A 21,415-nucleotide genomic window follows, 5' to 3' on the forward strand; every position below is an offset into this window, starting at 1 on the left:
TTTTTGTCCGTGGCTCTTCAGAGGATGTCGGCAGTGGAGAGGAAAGCGGGAGCGGCTGTGACTCACCAAACTGCAACAGTGACGGGGACATCTACTTCTCCACCCCAGCGCCCGTTAAACCTCGCATTATCATTCAACATGACAGAAAGCCCTCTAGTGGTACACGGTTGGCACCTTTCAGCCTGACACTGGCTGTGACGGCACTCCTGCTTGCCCTGCTCACCCCACACACGAGATAAGACTGACCCAGAGAGGAAGAGAATGTGTGTTTGTGCGAATTTGAACAAGAGAGCAGAAAACTGCCATAGGACATTAAAGACACTGCTTTCAGGATCTCCGTCTGCCTGCCATCTGGGGAAGACACTCAAGTTATTAATACTTAAATAACTTCCCTTCAGTGTATTTTTTGTGTTTATAAGAATGGACTTCATTTATGTACAGCTATATGTTTCCACGCCACATTTCACATCAGCTGGGTTTTATTCCTCCATGTCTGTAGTGTCCAGAATTGACTCATGATTTTTTTTAGGTTATGGTTTAAATAAGTGTTAGTTTTAAAGCAAGTCAGATTGAGTGTGTGTTTGGGTGGATGGTGTGTACGTTTGGCTGTGTATATCATCCAAGCGCTTTTTATAAAAGGTAAACAATTAATTAACCCATATAACACGTATGATTTAAACAAATCTGTACTATTTATATATATATATATATATATATATATATATATATATATATATATATATATATACACACACACACACACACATTTGGTGTGCATTGAGGCTTTGGTTGGCTGCAGATCATGTGTATATATATATGTATGTATATGTTCCTAAATTTTAGAGCATTATAAAAACTTCATGATGCCTTAATTCAGAAATGGGTTGCAAACAACGACAATGTATGCAGTGCTGCCTTTTAGTCAAAACTAGACGATCCCAGACACACAGTGTTTTTGTTTTATTTTATTTTTCTGTGACTTTCTCAGCCCCCCATATCATCCCAAGTATGTTTGGCAGTATAATATATAACTTGAGAATATAGTCTTCGGTAATAACTTAATAGTGCGTGATGAAGAAGGAGCTTTGGTTGGGTAAGGTCTGTTTGAATGTTGAATATGCCTCGGTGGCTCCCTCAAAGATGATCATGTATTCTGCATGATGTGGACTTAGTGGCCTGAGTAAAGTTGTTTTTTACTGGACCGGCTGGATAAGAGCGTATGCTGAAGATGGCTTAAGACTGGGCTGTCTGGAGGAATTTTACACAGGGTTTTATGTGGAGGTGTTTATTTTGCTAGAAGTGTATTGTAAGGTATAAAACTGTATGATAGGTACTGCTACAGATATCACTACACAGTGACAGACGGTGCTAATTCGAGAGGTTGGGTGGCCTTTTTTGGTTTTTCTTCATTTCTGTTTGTAACATAAATCGTCTAGCCTTTTCCCCCCGTTCTGGATTGATATCTAAAGTCGGTACACATTATAAAACCATTCCTCATATAGAGCAATAGACGGCGTGTGTGGCATGTTTCAACACTAGTTTCAAAAGTGGCTATGTATGCGCTTTCCCATTCAGACGTCTCAAGAAAATCTCTCTCGATCTTCAAGGGCTTTTCACCCTCCTCTCAGTAAAACTAGTTCCCCTCGCTCTTGTACAGTAAGTTATTTAACCACGTGTCTCTCTAAAAGGCATTCACAAGCATCGCTTTCCTAGGTATCTTGATTTCAGTATTCAAAATATTTATGTCTGTAGATGAATGCGTTCTAATGAATTCACACTTTAACTGATGGGTTTATATTGGCTTCAAATTTCATGTTGCATAATATTTAGATTTTTTTTTGTTTGTTTGTTTGTTTTGTTTAAACCGAGCTACCGTAAGCATTTGTTTTGTCGTTATAGATTTATGTAAGGGGATTGTGAAAATTGTACAAGCTGATGCAAGGACAGGGCTGGCCATCGGTCCTTGATCGTTCCTGATGTCACATGCACTTTTAATTGGCATTCAAATACCTCACGGCAAGAGAGTTTTAAATGATGCTTTTAATCTTATCTGCGACATGCATACTTCTTACGTTTATTTTCATACATTCGTTTGGAGGTTCATTCGGTATCTATGGATGAATGGCCAGTCCTCAGACATTGTCAGGGTTTCATGAGCCTGATCTTCACAGCAGTGCTTCGCACCTCAGACCGGTTATGTATTTTATGCATTAGTCTGATGTGCTGCCATGAGTAGAAAGCAATATGTGTTTTGTTTTGTTTTATATACTTTTGACCCAAAGCTTCCCGCTGTCACATGTTAAGATGGCTCTGATGTAACGACCAGGAAAAGGAAGCGTCTTGTTCTTAGTATGCCAAGCTACTCCGAGGCGGTGTGAAGATGACATAGACTCTTGAATGAACCTCTGCGATGTCGTCTTTAGATTGAATGCTGACCTTCAGGTGGACAGATCGCAGGGCCTGCAGCCCTGTACATCAGTGGAGTCATCTGCGACGAGGAGTGAGAGAGACTAAAGAAAGAAAAGAAAAAAATTGTAAATAATGAGCAGTCGTTTTAGTGGTCTCTGAGAGATGTTCATCAGATTTTACCCATTCAGAGTATGTGCTTAATATGGGCGAAACAAAGAGATAGATGCTAAAAATGTAAGAGAAAAGTTATATTAAACATTTCTTAGTCTTGTTGAAATAAAGACTGCAGATATTTAAATTTGGTGTGTCGTCTCTGCTTTACCGCCATTAGTTTTCCTGAAATGCTTCGAAAGTCTCTTTGAGAGACCAATTAGTAAAACACAAGAATACAAAGGATGAGTTGAAACAATCGTGAGCATTGATTAATCAGCCATTAATTAAGCTGCGGAGTTAAGTCAACAAACTGTCAAGATGAGATGAAGATGCCAGACTATTAATGTGTATTAGATAAGCATCTCAAAAAGCCTATAAGACAATATCAACCAGCATAAATAACATTGATTTTGCCTGTAAAAGACCAAATGTACTAATGTACTAGTAAAAATTTATCTTGTAGGGACCTTTATTATTCATTTATGTATTTGTTTGCTATTTCCTCATGAAAGTTTTGTCTGAGGTTTAGGGCAAAATCCCATAAATTATTTCACTTAGGACCATTTCAACAATATGGCTGCCATCAAAGGGCTGGTTGTAGCTAATAAATGATAAATGATACTACCCCTTAACATATTGTTAAATAGTGTCTCTATTTTATTATTACTTAAGTTCCAAATATTGTACATGCATTTGCATACTTGTTGCTCTGTTATTTTAATATAAATCTAATACAAAATCCACATTACTCCATCAAAGACAATAATAATGATAATAATAACATATGTCATTACATTAACTTAAGTTTAACATTTATGGTACAACAAATAATTGAAAGCGAAACAGAAAAGGCATAAAAAAATTAGGCAGGTCTATCAATCGTATCAATAGCATCTTTTTCTGTTCTCGGTTAACTCTGGCGTGCATATGATAAGTAATCAATGCTTAAAGTAGAAAAAAAGTGTGCCGTTTTTAAAGAAATTTTTAATGTCGCGATTTTCAAAATAGCGGGGACTTTTATTTTGAAGAGGGATATGTGAATGGGGGCGGTGTGGACTACTGGGAAAACGAGCAACGGGGAAGAGCGAGTACGAAATTGTGGCAGAGGTAAACAGCAGAAGTTATCTGAAGATCTTACGTGTAGAAACATGTAGACATCAGCTACGTTGAACGCGAGCAGACAAACAACCAGAAAGAGCGCTGGGCGTGTTCGTGTTTTGATGTGCTCCAGCTCGACTCTCAGGTTTTGTTCAACATTGCTCCTGGCCGACGCGACGCGGTGGGGGAACCGCGCGACCGAGTAATGCTTTCACTTTTCCAGCGAGAAGATGGATGAAAAATCCTACTACAGCCGGCTCTTCATCGCACTCCTGATGGTCCTGTGCTTCGGCGTTATCGTATTACAGTACGTCTGCCCCACGTCCGATTGCCAGTTGCTTCACCTGGCATCATTGTCCTCGAGACTAGGAAGTCGCGCACGCGGGGATCGCGTGAACGGAGCCGGCGCGGGAGACCCGTACAGCTCGGAGGACGGCGCTTTGGTTCGATTCGTGCCTCGCTTTAATTTCACCGCCAAAGACCTCGATCGCGCCGTGGATTTCAACATCAAGGGGAACGACGTTATAGTGTTTCTCCACATTCAGAAAACCGGGGGGACCACGTTCGGCCGTCACCTTGTCCGCAACATCCAGCTGGAGAGGCCTTGCGAGTGCCATGCCGGCCAGAAGAAGTGTACCTGTTACCGGCCAGGCAAACGGGACACCTGGCTGTTCTCCCGGTTCTCCACCGGCTGGAGCTGCGGGCTGCACGCGGACTGGACGGAGCTCACCAACTGCGTGCCTTCCTTCATGAGCAACCGGGAGTCTCAGGAGAGGCGTAGGACTCCCAGGTGAGAATTGATTATTATTGTTTTTTATTAATTTTTTTTATCAACATATCAAACCAGTTTCGGTGTCTGTAATGGACTTGATAAACAAACTTGCTTCTTTTGTTATGGTATTGTGTGGCGCACGGTGAGCCTCGCCACTCCTTCCTTTCATATTGTTCTCGTTCAGTTCAGTGCTGAAGCCTCTTGGCAAGTCAATTATGCGCAGACAAAAGCCTCCAACAGGTCCGGCTCAACCCCGGAGAGTCCGCTTTCATTCAGCGCATTCCTCCAACGGGGGACCCATCATCATAATCATTCACCCTTTCAGACGCCCTGGAGGGCAGACAGCCTGCTGGCACCAGAACATCTGCCATTCTCTCAGGCTTGTCCTTTAAATAAACGCCCCGTAGCATGGGATCGACAGGGTTTGATAATGTTTGCATTGGGAGGCGTCCCATTGGATGAATAAGTGTTGAGTGTTTTTGAGTGTAGCAGGTTTGGTAGTGTTTTAAAATGTACACTAACATTTCAAAAGGGTTTTTGAAAGAAACCGATACTTCCGATTAGCCGAGATGCATTCAATAATTGTCAAAAGTGATGGTAAAGGGTTATATTTCGAATGAATGTTCTTTTGGACTTTCTATTCGTGGAAAAATCTTGAAAAATGTATTTAAGGTTTCCACAGGTGTTTTCAACATTAATAATATTTCGTAATATTACAGTTTTTACTGTACTTTTTGTTCAAATAAATGCAGTCTAGAGAGTATGAGACTTCTTAAAAAAAAATTAAACTAAGCCAAATCTTTTGAGTGCACCTACGTTTTAGGCTTCATTTAAGCATTTTTAATCGTCTTTAGTTTACCCTGAGAGCTAAGCTAAAATCAGCTGTTTTACATGTGAATTTCACCACTTAACAACGAATATTATTATTGAGAGCTGCTTAAATTATCAGTGTTATTGGGAACACTTATTCACTATTAACTACAAATTTTCCCTCAATAAATTCTTAAATTGCTGCTTATTAATAGGTAGTAAGGTAGTTGTTACATTTGGGTACTGGGTAGGATTAGAATAAAGCATTAATATGTGCTTAATTAGCACTAATAAATGTTTAATATATTTTAGTAATATGCATGCTAATAAGCAACTAGTTAAGACACTCAATAGTGTAACTATATATTTTTAAAATATTAACATTAGGTGAGAATAAAGTTGAAATGTATAAATAAGGGAAACGAGCGTGCACATTTAAATATGCAGACTGATGCACACAGATATAAACCATGAAAGGCCTGCTTTTCAAATGGACACAATTAGATCAAATCAAAATCCCATGGGCACATCTTTGGCTTGTAAGTAAAGGAAAAGTTGAGGCTCTCCAGAGACTTTCTCTCCGCTGTTGTTGAATGCATTCGTCCAGACGGTCTTAATTGATATTCATATGGAAAGTGTTCTGGATGTGAGCTGAAAGACGATTCTTCTCGTTCGCTCATTATGCCCATAATTACAGTCAACCGGCAATAATTCATTCCGTTTTCCATCAAGATGGCTCCCCCGACACGCTCCAGCCGAAACTGCGCCATGAATAATTCTGTCAATGCGAACATGCACAAAATATGACAGCTTTACCCGACTCAATGATTCATTCGCGAGACTGCGTTTCATTTTGTTTCAAATCAATTGTGACTGCTTTATTTTGTAACTCCACTCTTTCCTGTCTCCTGCAGTAGGAACTACTACTACATCACGATCTTGAGGGATCCGGTGTGGCGCTACCTCAGCGAATGGAGGCACGTTCAGCGCGGCGCCACCTGGAAGGCCTCTAAACACATGTGCGATGGCCGTTTACCCACCCTGTCCGAGCTGCCAAGCTGTTACAACGGCGACGACTGGTCGGGTTGCTCATTGGAGGATTTCATGACTTGTCCTTACAACCTGGCCAACAACAGACAGACCCGCATGCTGGCCGACCTCAGCCTGGTGGGCTGCTATAACCTCTCCATCATGAGCGAGAACCAGCGCTGGGCCATGCTACTGGAAAGTGCCAAGCGCAACTTGAGAAACATGGCCTTTTTTGGCCTGACCGAATATCAGCGCAAGACGCAGTACCTCTTCGAGCACACGTTCCGCCTGTCCTTCATCGCGCCGTTCACGCAGCTCAACGGCACGCGTGCCGCGAGCGTAGATGTGGAACCGGAGACCCAGCGCAGGATTCGAGAGCTTAACCAGTGGGACGTGGAGCTGTACGAATACGCGCGGGACCTTTTCCTCCAGCGCTTCCAGTACACCAGACAGCAGGAGCGCAGGGAGGCCCGGCAGAGGCGCCTGCTGGAGAGGCGCAAGTTACGTGCCAAGGTGAAGCCTTGGTGGGGGGTGACCGGAAAAGCTGCTTTTAAACCCACCAAGGAGCCACCAATGACGGAACAGTCTCCTGTTTTTTCGGAAGAAAGGCAAGCAGATGCTGGACAAGCGCTGGAGAGCGAAGGACAAGTAGAGGACAGCTGGTTAGAGGAGGATGACAGCGAAACCATATTGGACTACTTAGAAAACGTAGAGCAGTGGCGGTAGCCACCAGCTATTTGGGAAGAGGGTTGGACTCAATAACGGACTAGAAAATGGTGATTCCATTTGATTACTTCGGGGTACCTATAATCCTTTAAGCCCAAAACACTGCTAAATATTAGCATATACGGGTTGTTAATTGCGGGTTTCTCTTTCTGTGATAAATGCATTTTGTGGAACGCACATCAAAATTCTCACGTATGTCGATTCTTAGCACCAGTTCTCCGTCAGATTTCATATTTGAATTATCGTCTTGCAGCCTGTCTTGTGATTTGTGAACTGAAGAGGTGATAACATTCGCTGTCCCCGTCACCGCTCTGCCCTTGAGAGAGGGCGTTATGACTCCCAAGCTAGACCAGGAAAATAATTTCCTGCAATTAATGTACCGAATGCATAAAAAGCTCCCGCTTATTGTGAAAGCCAAAGATTGGAATGTTTCAGAAACGCGATTTTGCGACCTTGCGGCTCTGAGGAAGAATCTGGTGGCAGCACATTTTAATTTACATTCCTGTAATGTAATGTTTTGCATATTGCCAATTTTTTTGTCAAGTGTCCTCAGCCGTTACAATCCCATGCACATCACGAGTCAGCCTTATGTTGAAGAACACTTGTCTTTTGATTCGTTTTTGATCGATGTATTTTTTTACGTTTTTGTAGATTTCTTTCTCATACCTTGTTATTTATGTTTTCTCATCGAATCGCAGGTTATGGGTTGGCTCATATTTTGTTACTTGAAAATAAAAAGCCATTGTAAATCACATCCTCTGCTGAATTTATACCATGTTATAAGTTGTACTGAGGAGCACTGATTGCTCTACTGGAATTAATACAATTTGTGAGTACTAATAAATGCAATCTTTTTATAATAATCCAAGTTGCTTGCGTCTGGTTTAAAAGACCTCCTGATTTTTGGTTTATTTTCTGTCTACAGCAGATGGAGCCAGAGTAACATTCACGGCTTACAGTAAACTCCCTCGATCTGCTCAACAAATTTTGTTATGGGCTCGGATCATTTTGTTTGGTCATTTAATCCCACTGGTAACATTTATTACATGTGTTTTTCGTTTTTGTAGGTTCAGAAAGTTTTCAGTAGAGAATTTTGGGACAAGTAGGACAACGAAGAGTTTCATTGTATTGAAGCTAAAATAAAAATATTATTAGATTAGCATTCCCTTTCCTTTACAATTTATGTATGGTTCTCATAGGGCATGGATTACTTACAATTTTGTATTAAATAAAAAAAAGGCGCGTAGTTTTGCTTCATTGACCAACCTGAGGAGAAAAATGCATGCCGAAAAAAATATCTTCCTCCCTTACTACCAGTGTTTTTTAAGTTGTGCCAAATCAGTTTGGTCCATGCCCGTGTATATGTGTGCAATATATTAACTAATAATTAAAAAAATAATAATAATTAAACAATTGTATGACACATCAGGTCATGTGATGTCATCATGGCTGCGTCCACGAGAGGGCGACCCGCTCCGTTTAGAAACAGCCTTTTCTAGAAGAATAACATGTTTGGGCTTCATCATCTCACGTGGGTATACATATTTTAATATTTACACGAATCTATTAATATGTCAAGTTTTCTCGTTTAAATGCCAAGAGCGCAATTTACGCGTAAGCAAAGCATAAGTTATAGAGTACCTTCTCGTCTAAATATTTACATAGAGGCTGCGCTTCACGGTATCCGTCGAACGCATTTAAAACCTTAGCGTCAAATATATCTCATCATAGGCGTCCTCATCCATGAGGCGCAGTTTGCGAGTGGGAATCCCCCTAAAATGGAGGCAATACATGGGAATGCACGTAGTGCCGTGCACACTTTCGCTCTACTCCTCCCTTCTGCCCTCCCTCGTCTCGTCTTCTGCCTAGCAGCAGCTAGCAAGTTCGCTTCACGCTTCCCCATCGCTCGCTTCGTCGTTCAACTCGAAACACCCCGCAGCCCCCGGTCATTGTCCGACGCTTTACGCAGCAAACCGCGCGATCGAAAAGCTCTCGGTTCGACGCGGGAACTTTTTGCAACCAAAAGCGCGCGCCTCACATCAGCCAGTGATCGTGACGTAGTTATTGACAAATCTTTATTTCGCTTCGCGCCGCGTTTGATGTCACCCGGGCTCTAGTCGCGCGCTGTCTGCACAGGTGAGTCATCTGCTTTCGTAAAGACCAGTATTTCGTATTCTTTAGCCGGTCTTGCCGCACGCATGTTATTGCAAATGTGATTGGCGTAATGCACTGCTTCGCTGTCACGACTGACGCTCGCTCATTTATGGGTCTCCATCTCTAACCTTGCTTTTGCGCACATGGCCTCTTCGCACCGTGACGCATAAGGCTAGAATTTGAATTTCTCCGTGTGCTTGGCGGCCGGGTCTCTCGTTTGACCTCAACGCGCAAGCCGTCACTTTTACTGAAAACGCCAGTAACGCAGTTGGGTGCCACGCATTGATCATACACTTGCTGACAGCTGTTGAGCTTCCCATCGATGCCGTGGTGCCCTGAGCAGCGCCTAGTTTGTAAACAGGTTGGATGGAGCTCAAACTATCTCACATGTCACGAGCCCCTGTAGCAGTCAGGTGCAGTGGGCTGTATATCTTTTCCGATGCTGTATTTTTGTGTCTGGCATCTAAAACCAGTCATGCTGTCATGCTGACATTTTAATTTTCGTGGCAAGGGCTGGGTGCAGCACACCATAAGGTGTTCACCCACGGTAGGAGCCGAATTTGTCCTTGGGTTCCTGGAACATGTAAAAGTTGGTACTGGAAAAATGGGTGAGGGTGGTTTTGTATCTTGGTGTGTTGAAGTTAAATGTCCTTTGTCCCAATAACCCTTAACATAATCGGACGCTTGCCAGCGCAGGCCACTGTCTAAAGCTGAGTGTTTTAGTTTATTTTGTCATCCGTGTCTGAGATGTTGCATAAAAATCGATAAGTCGTGTGCGTTCTTATTCAAAAAAAAAAAATCTGATAACCTTTGTTTTGCCCTGTTAAGGCTACCTTTTACGTGACAGGGTTGTCATTAAGTTATTAAAAATCAAATACATTTTTGCAGTGAATTTTTACGAATACTTTTCATTAGGTTTTTACATTACATTTGACATTAGCTAATGCAATAGCAATTAAATTTATTTTTCATTAGTTAATGTGTTAAGAACAAACATAAATGAGTTTAGCAATAATATAGTTAAAAAATAAATGCACAAAAATGTCAATTGTTAGTTAATTGTACGTTAATAACATTATTTGAAGTCTTACTGTTGTTTTGGTTACACTTTAAAATATTTCATTGGCTGGACGTGATTCTCTGTTCATTTCGGTGCTGTGCTGTGTTCAAATTTCAAGTTGTTTTCTCAGGAAGATACTAAAAAGTATAATTGTTATATTCCATCTGACATCGAAAATCTGCTCCAGCTATTATGTCTGAAGATCCATATTGAAGCCAAAAGGCCAAGAGTATGTTTTATTTACCTGTACACAAATTAAAACGGTAGACCTATTGAGGTCTGGACCGTCACATGCATTGCGCTTAGAAATCGCTTCACATAAAAAATGTCATTTATTTTTATCTTATTCGGTTCAGGCCATAGGTTTTGTATGTAGAATATCACATTTTATATACGCACGACGATGCATTTGCTTTCAAGTCAAGTGCATGACATAGACCCTACAGTCGTGGAGCTGGAGCACCTGCAGCCGCGTGAGCGGTGCTTGACATTCTGTTTGATTTCGCGCCTTATGATGTGCGCTGTCAAAGGTCAGGTCGCAGGAGTCCTGCTGCTTTAGAGGCCTGGCGTCTGTCAGACTTCAGTGGCATCGCTGCCCTTTAGTCATGTCTGCGATTTAAAGGTCCGCACATGGCTGACAAGTCGTATATCTTGATGGCAATACCAGGGCAATACTCAGCACGTACCCTGCTTCTCCCCGAGAGGTCTGTTTATCCTTCACTTCCTGATTTAAACTAGATGTACACCTGAAGTCGTTGAGACAGAACGCTTTCGGACGGCAAGCTCCATTAGTTCTCTGTGGTCACGACTGGGCGGCCGGTCGCAGATGTGAGAAAATGGAAGCTAAATCCGTGTCGGACGTGTGGGGTTAAATCAGGTGAGCAGATATTGAGGTATTAGGAAGCCCCTTAACGGTGCACACGCTCGCAGCTCACATCCGCATATTGCCGCATGTGCTGTAACTGCACCACAGGTTCAGGCACGTTTACCACCGCCGTTGTGGACTTTGCTCTCACTTTCATTCACCCTATAAAATTAATGATAAGAACAGAGAGTGAGGTTACTGTATACACAAAGCACATGTCCTCATTTCCCCTCTGCCGCTTTGCTGGACCAAATATGGTACGTTATGCCATATGCTTTGAAATGGCAATAAAACGTGGAGCTGGGTTGATAAAGCAACACCATTTACAAACGATCAAACACTGAGCGACTTGCTGTAAATATCGGTTCTCTACCCAATCTATAAGAACTAGACTATTGGGTTCTATAAATATGGCCACTGCCCTCTTTTTTCGCAAGTAGGTTATGACACGCTTGGATTGTGTTACTCACAAATGAGCTTTTAACCACTATTCTGTAAAGTGCAATGCACCATTTGTCCGAGTAAATATCATTTGGGGCACATTTGCACGAACTCAGATGAGGATTTGCCAAGTCTGTGCTTCATTTAAAGCAGTCAACCTGCTTTTGAATGCCTCGGGATGTTTGTAATTACATAAAAAGATAGCCATCTTTGATGTGGTGTCCACACTGTTTTTCCATGCTGCAAAAAAAAAAAAGAACGTATATATCCAACTTGATTTTTTTTGTCAGTTGTCTCGCCCGACAAAGTTAAATAAACTCGAAAATTTAAGGCAGCAACTGAACTGAAAGTTTTTAACTTTTAAAATATATGTTAATATGAGTTAATACTAGCTAACGTTATTTTTTTTTTGCCATTTTGCATTTGTAATCAAGTTATTGTTTTACATACACTAATCGATGCTCACACTTGACCATTTGACTATGACTTTTGCCTCCATAAACTCCCAGTGTGCTGCTTATTATTAGCAAATAAGGATTGTTGTTAAGTTGTATATGGCATTTGAGAGATCTAAAATATGGACATCCAGAATGAGCAATTAATATGTGCTTTGAGGGTATTATCAAACCACCAATATGCAGGGTATTAAGCAGCTGGTTAATAGTGAGAATTAGTCCCTAAACTGTTACCATATTTAGTTTGCATGAAGTTGTATTAACAATAGTTAATATATTATGAACAAATTTGAAGTGTGCACAATAGCATGTTTATACATGAACATAAATACTTTTGCTTAGCAACCAGTTGAACACAATTGTAAAACGCTATTTTTGTTATATTGTAAAATATTTCACTTTTTAGATTTAGATTTACATAGTTTTTTTTGTGCGTCTCATTAACAGTTCAAGATGTTTTCTCAAGGCAGAAGTATAAATGAATTCATTTCATATCATTGAAAATCTGCACCAGAAATAGTAGACATAAAAATCTATTTTTTGATAGCGCACTTGCTCCTCACAGTTGTCTTGTTTCACCAGTTTGTTGTTGCAACATTACACTGAGCTGGGCAGAGGGGAAGAGGCTCAGCCTGTTGTAATGTGTCATGTAGCTCTAAGCCTATGATTTTAGAGTTTGTTTGTGCTCTCCAGAGCACCGTACGTGTCTCTGTCCTTGCTGTGAGTTTGTGAGCAAGCTCAGGCAGCTGCATGTTTTTATGAATGGAGGCAGTGGGGCTGTAATAGGCTGAAAGGATTATATATACTTAACCTAATTATTTTTCCCTGTGGCTGGGGGCTTTTCTCCTCTTCCAGTCCCGTCTCACGAGCTCTTCAGCCTGAAAACCTCTCTCCATCTTAGGCCCTGCACGTCTCCAACTTAAGCTGTACGAACTGTCCATTTCTTTTGGATTTTCTTCAGTGAACTCGCTGTTTTGGCTGTGGGGAACAGAGAACTACGTGTCCATGTATTTTTGCATTGCTTCCTTTCATTAAGGGAAGTGCACACATGGCTTAATATCGGTTACATTCGGGTCGTACTTCTGCATGAGATTCTCTGCACTGATCAGCCTTGTCCTTTAAATGTCATTCAGACACTTTGTTCACTGTAATGGCCAGGACAGTGTGTCTATTCATAAGATTCAAACTTTTAAAGAAGTATGCAGTCATCTTATACTGACTGAAACTCTTCTTGAAGAAAGGAACTCAAAAAAATTTTTTTTTGAAGAATACATCTAGCTGTTGATCTCCAAAGCGACAAAAGCATAATAGAAGTGTATTGAGAAGTGGATAAGTCTGATTAATGAAAAAATCATTTTGGGCTGAACTATTCTTTTATAGGAATATTTCACCCTAAAAATTAAAATTACCCCATATATTACTCACCCTGAAGCCATCTTAGGTGTATATGACGTTCTTCTTTCAGACGAACACAGTATGAATTTTAAAAAATTAATCCTGGCTCTTCCAAGCTTGTTAATGCTGTTGGATAGTGACCATTATTTTGAAACTCAGTAAATCGGATATATCTGCAAGAACTGTGACGTAAAACTAACCTGTACACCTTTAGGAGGTTATCATATGTCCTGCAGATCGATGGGTTTCTCTAACAAAAATATTTCTTTTTTTTAATTATATATATAGTCATGGCTTCAGGGTGAGTAAAATATGGGATAATTTTTGGGTGTTATGTTAAAGTTGTTCTTAAAGGAATAATCCACCGAAACATGAAATGTTTCCATTATTTACTCACCCTAATTTCTTTACAACCTGTAAAATATAGTGAATTTTTTAAATTAACTGAGGCTATCAAGCTAAAATTTTGCAAAAGAACTACTTTGAAAGAATCAAGTAGTCAATTTGACTTTGACTTTAATTGAGTAAAATTTAAGTTGTTGTTTACTGATATTTTTCCACTCCTGTGCACTGTGACTAGTCCAGGTCTGTGAACCAAATCAACCAAATTAGTAGAAAAGATCTTTTTCATAAGAATAATTTGCTTGAAAATTTTTATCTGTTCCTCACCATTGATGTTGTATGACTTCAAAGGCCTTGCAGAATAATTGCACAAGTTATATGGACCTCTTTTATGATGCTTTTTGCTGTTTAGAAGCTTGACAGTCTAAGTGTTCATTCACTGACCAGGAGAATCAGGTTTGAAAGAAATGACAGAGAAAATAATTCCATAACTGACTGTACTGTCACTTTAAATAAAGCAAACGATGAATAAACAGTTATTTGAAATCTTATTAAAATGCCAAATCTTGTTAAAATCTCAAATGTCTCAAAGCATGACTCTGTTTCTGAGAATAAGTAGAGATTCGGTTTCATTTCTCCTTCTAATTTAGATCTGTTTGCGTACGGTTTCACCTAAGCAGGATAAGCGGCGCACAAGAGACATTTAAAGAAACAGTTCACCCAAAAACAAAATCCTGTCACCGTTTACCCACCCTAGTGCTATTCCAAACCAGTATGACTTTTTATCTTCTTCAGAACACAAAAGAGGATATTTTGAAGGAATGCTGTTTTTTTTTGTCACCACCGACTTCAGTTGCGTTAGAAAAAACAGATATTTCCCAAAATATCGTCTTTTATGTTCCACGGAAGAAAGAATGTCATGCAGGTACAGGACATGAGGGTGAGTAAATAACGTAAATGAATACCGCCACTAAGAAGCAAAGCAAAGCAAAGGTTAAGCTACTGAGCTGAAATGCTGCAGTACAAGCTGCAGCAAGCAGAATGCATGTGGGGAGCATGTGCTGTGCTGGTGGAGCTGCAGTGTGTGCTGGTCATGCTGGGCTCGCCTGCATGCGTCAGCTCTGTGGTATGAAGGTTATGTTGTGGCGCTCCAGTGCTGCTGAGCGCTGCAGTGCGTTGGAACAGCAGACTCCTCTCTTTGCTGCCCTGACCTCTGCCAACTGACCCTCACAGTCCCACTGGCGTCTCTGCGGACGAGCGTGGCAGAGGCGGAGAACCAGATTCAATCATGCGTTGGTTCTGCATGTCATTCCAATGTAGTTACTTCACTCGCTTTTCTGGGCTCACTTGGGAGTTCGGTGCCACATGCCGTCCGAGTGGCTGCCCGTTTTGAAAATGCTTGTCGTTTGAATGCAGCGACTGTTCGCCGCCGTCGTTGTCATCTTCCCAAGCAATTCAAGGTCAGCTTTATGATTATGTGCATGGAAGTGCCGCATTGTTCTATTTCCCCCATTCGCAAGACAGCTGAGTCATGTCCTTTGGTTTATTTACATAAGAAGACTGTGAGCTTCCGTGAAAATAAAACATTTTACTGAAAGGCCCCTCCTGTTGATTATTGATTCTGTCGATTCAGGACAGTGAAAGACTTATTGAAAATGGTTAAAATAGACCTCAAATGAACAATAAATGGTGTTTACTCTAGTGATCACTGTAATTATTACACCTAGGGCAGCTGTTGTCATATTGATCCGTATAATCAATAATTCCAAGATCTAAGATTAGCTCATTCAGCAAGTGTGTCTCGAATAGACAACAAACTCTGGAAACTGCTTTTCTTTTAAAGGGATAGTTCACCTAAAATGATTTCTGTGTCTTTCCGAACCTTTAAGACTTTCTTTGTTCTGTGTAATTATTTGAGAAATGTCTCCATACATTTACTGATTCATCTATTATTAGAACAATTAATCACCAAATTGTTGCAAACCAAGCTATCATTTTAATGAAATAATATTTTTCTCCCACTAATAAAAACACGTAATCATTAGCTAGCTTGACACCAGAGAGCTGCTTTATAACAGAAAATTAAGTTGTAATTTTAACTAAAAGTGGCGCTGACTGATTTTTCATGTTTGATACTGCTTAATTTAAGGCTGTCTGTTACATGAAGTAAGTTACTATATAAGTTAATAGAGTGCATGTGATTACACCCACGTTGCTGTAATTAAATGCATTCTTAACTGATACTTTCTCACCCCTTTTGTTGCGTTTGTGTTTTTTGCATTGTTGAGAGGACAGTGCACAGCATATATTTACATATTCATCCAAACGCCGCTCAGCAGCTTCAGTTTCGCCGGTGTTTGCTCCGAAGCGATGCGTCTTCTTCTTTTGAACTGCATCCAGGAGGGCTTAATTACAGACTCGCCTACAGTGCCACACTGGCCAAACCGCATTGTTACAGGCTCTTACACGAGGTCATTCCAGATGAAATGACTATCTAAAAAAAACAAAAATATCAACTACTTTAATATTGTAGACCCTGTCGACAAATCATTTCAGCCCTACACAGAAGAAGCGTTTACAGTAAGATCAGTAACATACATTTACAAACTAAAATGAATTTCATGCCAACTTCAAGCATCATTTAAATCAGCAGAAGTAATGTTAATGTTAAATGTTATTTCTCAGAAACAGACAGTAGGTGCGATTTTTGAGACGGCCCTGAACAGCACACTAGTGTCTACAAACCACAGCCAAGTGCTGTTAAAAGATATTTGTTTCTCAGATGCTATACATTCCAGTTATTGACTTTCTCCTTGATTCTTGTGCATACACATGCGGCGCCTGAAGGACACTGCTACAAGTGCGATGTGTATACAGCTCAGTGACCTTGTAGAAACAATACACACTCGCCACCTCCACACTTCTGATATTTACAGCCTCCTTTGTAGATTTGCGGCAGAAACGCTCACACACGTATACCATGCTGCATATCCTCCGCCCAGACACCTTCCTGCTGTAGAACATCAAAGTAAACACAAGCAGCACTTACACTAGCCTGTATAACAATTGTACTACAGATAGCTGACGTTATTAGCATTGAGCACAGGGTTATTTGTTGTCTTGTCTGTGCATTAGAGATATTCATTCTCTCTGAAGTCTTTCTGAGATGTGTCTACCTTTATTTTTTTCAATCTCTTTCCAGGTTTAGTGTGTCAGGTTTTGCTCTGTCTGATCTGGCCTGTACATTTTTCAGTAGTGTGTTAGTAGCTCTTTACAAAATAGTGTGGATTTTCTGTTAACAAGCTCGTTTTTCCAATACGTGCTTTAAAAACACTGCATTGCTGTTTTTAATGTCATAGTGTATTGCATGCTCAGCCCGAGCAAGCTGAGGGAATTCAAATTCTGATTCATTCTTGCATCGTTCAGATGGTTTATGAAACCATAAATAAACTGCTTACAGTCACTGATATCATTGTATTTCTTTGTTAGAGTAAAATATTGGGGGTGCATGATTTGTCAGTGCCATGTGAATTATTTTTTGACATTAGAATTTTTTTTTTATATTGGTATTGGCTGATATTACATGATATTACATTATAAATGATAATTTCCCTTATTTTTACTTTTAGATTGCCTTTACCTATCTAACGATCGCTTAAAATTAAAATAATCTATTTTTCAATTTTTTAAATTTTGCAACAATAATTAAATTTGGCTTAATATTAAAATTCACTCTTATCTTTTTTCTATATGCGTGCTTCATATCTCATTGTGAGCAACTCATGCATGCATGTTTCACTAAAAAAACAAACCTTGCAATTTTTAATTAAGATAATAAATCGATCTTCCGGTGAACTGACAGGCTTGTATCTGATGATGTATGCTGGACTTCCCCAATCAATTAGTTTGCACCTTTCTTAAAATCGATTGCAAGCTTGCATTCAGATCAGCCTCCAACCAGACAAAAACTGTGGAAAGTCCACAGCCTACACATTTCTTTCTTTTACAGTAATCCATTTCTCTCTTTTTAATGTATTTCAAACCACATAAGGAAAAATTCAGTTTCAGTTTCATTGTGGCTGTAAATATTCGAAAAGAGCCTATAGATTTAATATAAACAGATGCCGATAACTAAATACAAAAATTGTCTTTACAAGTGGTCCCAATGTAACGTGCACTCTTATCCTATTTTTTAACCTATTGCCCACTTTAAGTAATTTGATTGTAATTACCTTGTTTTTAGCCACTTGTAGTCTAAATAACTAACTTTCCAATAAAATATCTCAGCTTATAAGTAAACTTGGCCTAAGTGCGTTGCTGGTTCACTTATCATTCAGCCATCCTTCTAGATGAAACAATACACTTTTCTTCTAGCGTTATCTGCTTTTATGCCCTGTGTAGTAACTACAGCTTGTAATAACTAGGCTACACGTACACCAACTAGTCAGGTTGTGTTTCGTCGGTCTACTTTGCATTAATAATTTACTTAATCACGTTGGGAAATCAGTTCGAGACATCTATTTATAACCGGTCCCATTGTTTCGGGCAGTGTGTGATCGTTAGCTCTACAAGCCGCGAAGATACAAATCATCCAATTTTGGAAATAACGATGATTATCATCTAGGGTGGTGGGGGATTAGAAGTCCTCGGGCGGGCGGTGCTTGTACTACACATTAGGGTAATAGAGGCGTCTGCGGTGGGACTCAGACTCACGCGCTGACGTCACAGCTACATGTTCTCTTCACGGATCACCTCTCCGTTCACCTGCCTACATATAAATGAGATAATTGGCCTTTCTCTTTGCGTGCAGGAAGCAGGTGTGGCTGAGGTACAGCTCTGCTCGGAGACAGAGATGTGCTAACTTCAGTGCTGACGAACAGCTCATTGCAGGTCCGCGTTCCCCGGGGGGGCGTCTTCATCGATCTTACTGTAGGGCTGATATTGGGGGAGGGTGCACACGTCAGCCTGCTGTAAAACCTACTTTCTGCTTTGCGCGGTGTTAGGTTGCGCTGCATTTAGTGCCTTTGTTCTTGTATTTGGAGGTGGGTGTCATTAATTCAATTTCCATCTTCTCTCGCTCGTTTTCTCTCCCGATCTCCCTCACCGCATTGCTCTCCTTCTGGACCGTCTGTCTGCTCGCTCCGATCACGCGCTCACCAACCACCCCCCAAACCCCCCACCTCTTCCACCTGCCGTCTCCTCCGTCTGTGTCTGTCGCTGTGAGACACGGGGACAGATAATATCTGCCTTAACCTCTCCTCTAATCCCCTCGCTGTCTGCTCGTTCACCTCTGCTTTATTTGTTTTCATTTTCCTGTCCTTTTATTCGTTTATCCCACCCTCCCTCCCGCATTGGTTCAAGTGTGCTTGGTCATCACGACATTGATTATTCTTCACTGTACTGTCTCCCTGTCTCTCTAGGGACGGCATATCAGCTGTCAGACCCACCCAAGACAACCACTCACCCCCCCCCCTCCCCGTGTTGCTCCACCTCGCACACCTTCCCGTGTAGAAACGAATGCGATAACCATCCATTCACTTCTCCTTCTTCGCCTGTACCCCGATAACGCTCCGGGAAAGCTAGAGAGCCACTCTCCTTCGAATTCAGCCAAGGAGCAATGCAATGACAAAGAGGGTGGGGAGACCAGCGATCGATATATTAGGCTCCTCCCGATTGGCTGATCCACAATGCCCGGTTTGCATCGCAGCAGCTGATTGGCTGTTGCAGTGTTCCGTGCTCAGCAGCTGCAGCTATGGGGATTTGCCCTTCCTGCCGGCTGCTCTACTTCCTTTTTCAATCACAAAAGCCACGTTTAGATCCTGAACTCTGCAATCGGCGCGTGGTTTATGGCCTCGCTGTTTTGTTTTGAGCTGATTTTGTCGCCCCACAGTCGTAAAGTGACGTTGCTGTCTCCCATGTGCTCTCGCTCTCTCTCTCTCTCTCTCTCTCTCTCTCTCTGTCCCTTTCCCTGCCTCCTCCCTCTTTTCCCTCCCTCCTTGTATCTCTTAATCAAGACACAGCCTGCCCTTTCCTTTGCATTGCTGCCTGCCTCCCGTCTGCACTCCTCCTCTACCTCTCTTGCACTCTCTCACTCGCGCTTTCTGCCATGCGCTTTCAGCCTCTCTCTGTTTGTCGCTCACCTCTGTATTCCCCAGTTACAGGTTTGCAACATAAACAGCTGCGGCTTCAGGCATTCCCTTTGTTGTTTTGAACTTTTAGCGCTTGTGTTTTCGTAAGTGTTTCGAACGGGACAAGCTGTTTTAACCGAGTTTGTTTTTGTGTCTTTTCGCAAAGACAGGTCTCCTGCCGCAAAGGACTCTCTTAGAAGTGCACGAGGACACGTCACAGTGCGATGAAAGGGACGCAGGGAGAGCAGGAGGGATGAGAAAGCGATTCAAGTGAAAGAAGTCTCGCATCACCATAAAGTGCCTCATCTGGATGCTGCGGAAGCCCTTCTCCGTGTCCGCTTCGGAGCGTTCTCTTCCCCGCTGACTTGAGCGCGTGCGTGTGCGCTTGGCCTTGGCTCGGGCTATATTTCACCCTGACAGTCAATCAACCCATTTGCCTGTTCCTCGATTCCAGCTCCGTCTGCTCGCCATTTCACCTTTTAATACAAGGACGCCAGTCGATTAGTTTCCCTTTTGGGTTCTCAAAGTGTCTCTCCCTTCATTTCTGCAGTCTCTCCATCCCTGGCGACCCAGACATGCGAGTATCTTTAGGGACTGCTGCGCCTATGGCAACAGGGCAGGGGGTTTCGGAAGCCTAAATTTAGAGAAAGTCCGTTTTACATCAATGCAAGAGGGCTATTTTAAACCCAGAGCTTCGGAGGGTGAGTCTAGACAGTGGGGCGACCACTGCAGACAAATACAAAGTGCCGCTCTACTCTACTTTTAATGCCTCTTTCTCCTGGACGGCAGCCGAAGATGCACCGCAGCATGTCACATTGACCTACTCCACCTCAGCACGCTCGATTCATCGCTCTCCCTGCCTGACTTTAAACTGATCTCATATTCTCGTCATACTTCCTCAAACGGCTGATCAGCAGACTATGCCCCCTTCCTGTCCATGAGAGAGTTTGCTTTTCATTTCTAGACTGGTAGTGAGGATCTCCTTGCCACTGTGCTCGTTTTTTGCAGCTTTTGTGCTTCATCACGCCTGGCTGCCCCACCCCAGCCCTCAGCTCACCCACCGCTCGCCGAGGGACCGCCATGGCCGTCAATGTGACCATGGGTCGCGACACCAAGTGGCTGACGCTGGAGGTGTGCAGAGAGTTCCAGCGAGGAACCTGCTCGCGTTCGGACACCGAATGCAAGTTTGCTCACCCCTCTCGCACCTGCCACGTGGAGAACGGCCGCGTCATCGCCTGTTTTGACTCACTCAAGGTAACCCCGATGCACTTGCACACAGACACTAAAGATTGTTTTACTGTTCACTGTGATATATTGACTATTAGATCATTATTTAATGTTTTACTGCAGATTTCATCATTCGCACATGGTGTTTGGTTATTTTCGTCAGATATCACTAACACCTCTAGGCTGTTTTGCTGAGTAGTGATCTTTCTCAGCCTTTGAATGTATTTTTATGTCAGATTCAGTCTAAGACAGCTCAACCTCTGGTCATGGATTGGTCAGTTATGGTTAAAAGTACTGTGATGGAACTATGGGGAAGTCAACAAATGTATGAATGATGAATTTAGGGATAGC

The 21,415-nt window shown here is 41.8% G+C and overlaps 3 protein-coding genes across 7 annotated transcripts in view; all 3 read left to right on the plus strand.

Annotated features, from left to right (window-relative positions):
• Positions 1 to 2,707, plus strand: part of gpc4 (glypican 4) — a 33,952-nt gene extending 31,245 nt beyond the window's left edge. Inside the window, exon 9 of the mRNA XM_043256828.1 lies at positions 22 to 2,707. Coding sequence (XP_043112763.1) covers positions 22 to 239 — 218 coding nt within the window. The 3' untranslated portion in view covers positions 240 to 2,707. The remainder of the gene's footprint in view (positions 1 to 21) is intronic.
• A 907-nt stretch (positions 2,708 to 3,614) lies between these two features.
• Positions 3,615 to 7,860, plus strand: hs6st2 (heparan sulfate 6-O-sulfotransferase 2). The gene is made up of 2 exons (XM_043256829.1): positions 3,615 to 4,450; positions 6,157 to 7,860. Exons 1-2 carry the CDS (start codon positions 3,891 to 3,893, stop codon positions 6,995 to 6,997), a joined length of 1,401 nt encoding a protein of 466 aa, XP_043112764.1. The 5' UTR covers positions 3,615 to 3,890; the 3' UTR covers positions 6,998 to 7,860.
• A 966-nt stretch (positions 7,861 to 8,826) lies between these two features.
• Positions 8,827 to 21,415, plus strand: part of mbnl3 (muscleblind-like splicing regulator 3) — a 41,859-nt gene continuing 29,270 nt past the window's right edge. For 2 of the 5 annotated variants that reach the window (XM_043256832.1, XM_043256833.1), the window contains exons 1-2: positions 8,829 to 9,133; positions 20,008 to 21,091. In XM_043256832.1, coding sequence (XP_043112767.1) covers positions 20,918 to 21,091 — 174 coding nt within the window. In that variant the 5' untranslated portion in view covers positions 8,829 to 9,133; positions 20,008 to 20,917. Of the gene's footprint in view, positions 9,134 to 20,007; positions 21,092 to 21,415 lie in introns of all 5 variants that reach the window. The other 3 variants (XM_043256831.1, XM_043256830.1, XM_043256834.1) reach the window with 3 other exon arrangements.

This window comes from Puntigrus tetrazona, chromosome 14, assembly GCF_018831695.1.
Source record: "Puntigrus tetrazona isolate hp1 chromosome 14, ASM1883169v1, whole genome shotgun sequence".
NCBI classification, from domain to species: Eukaryota; Metazoa; Chordata; class Actinopteri; order Cypriniformes; family Cyprinidae; genus Puntigrus; species Puntigrus tetrazona.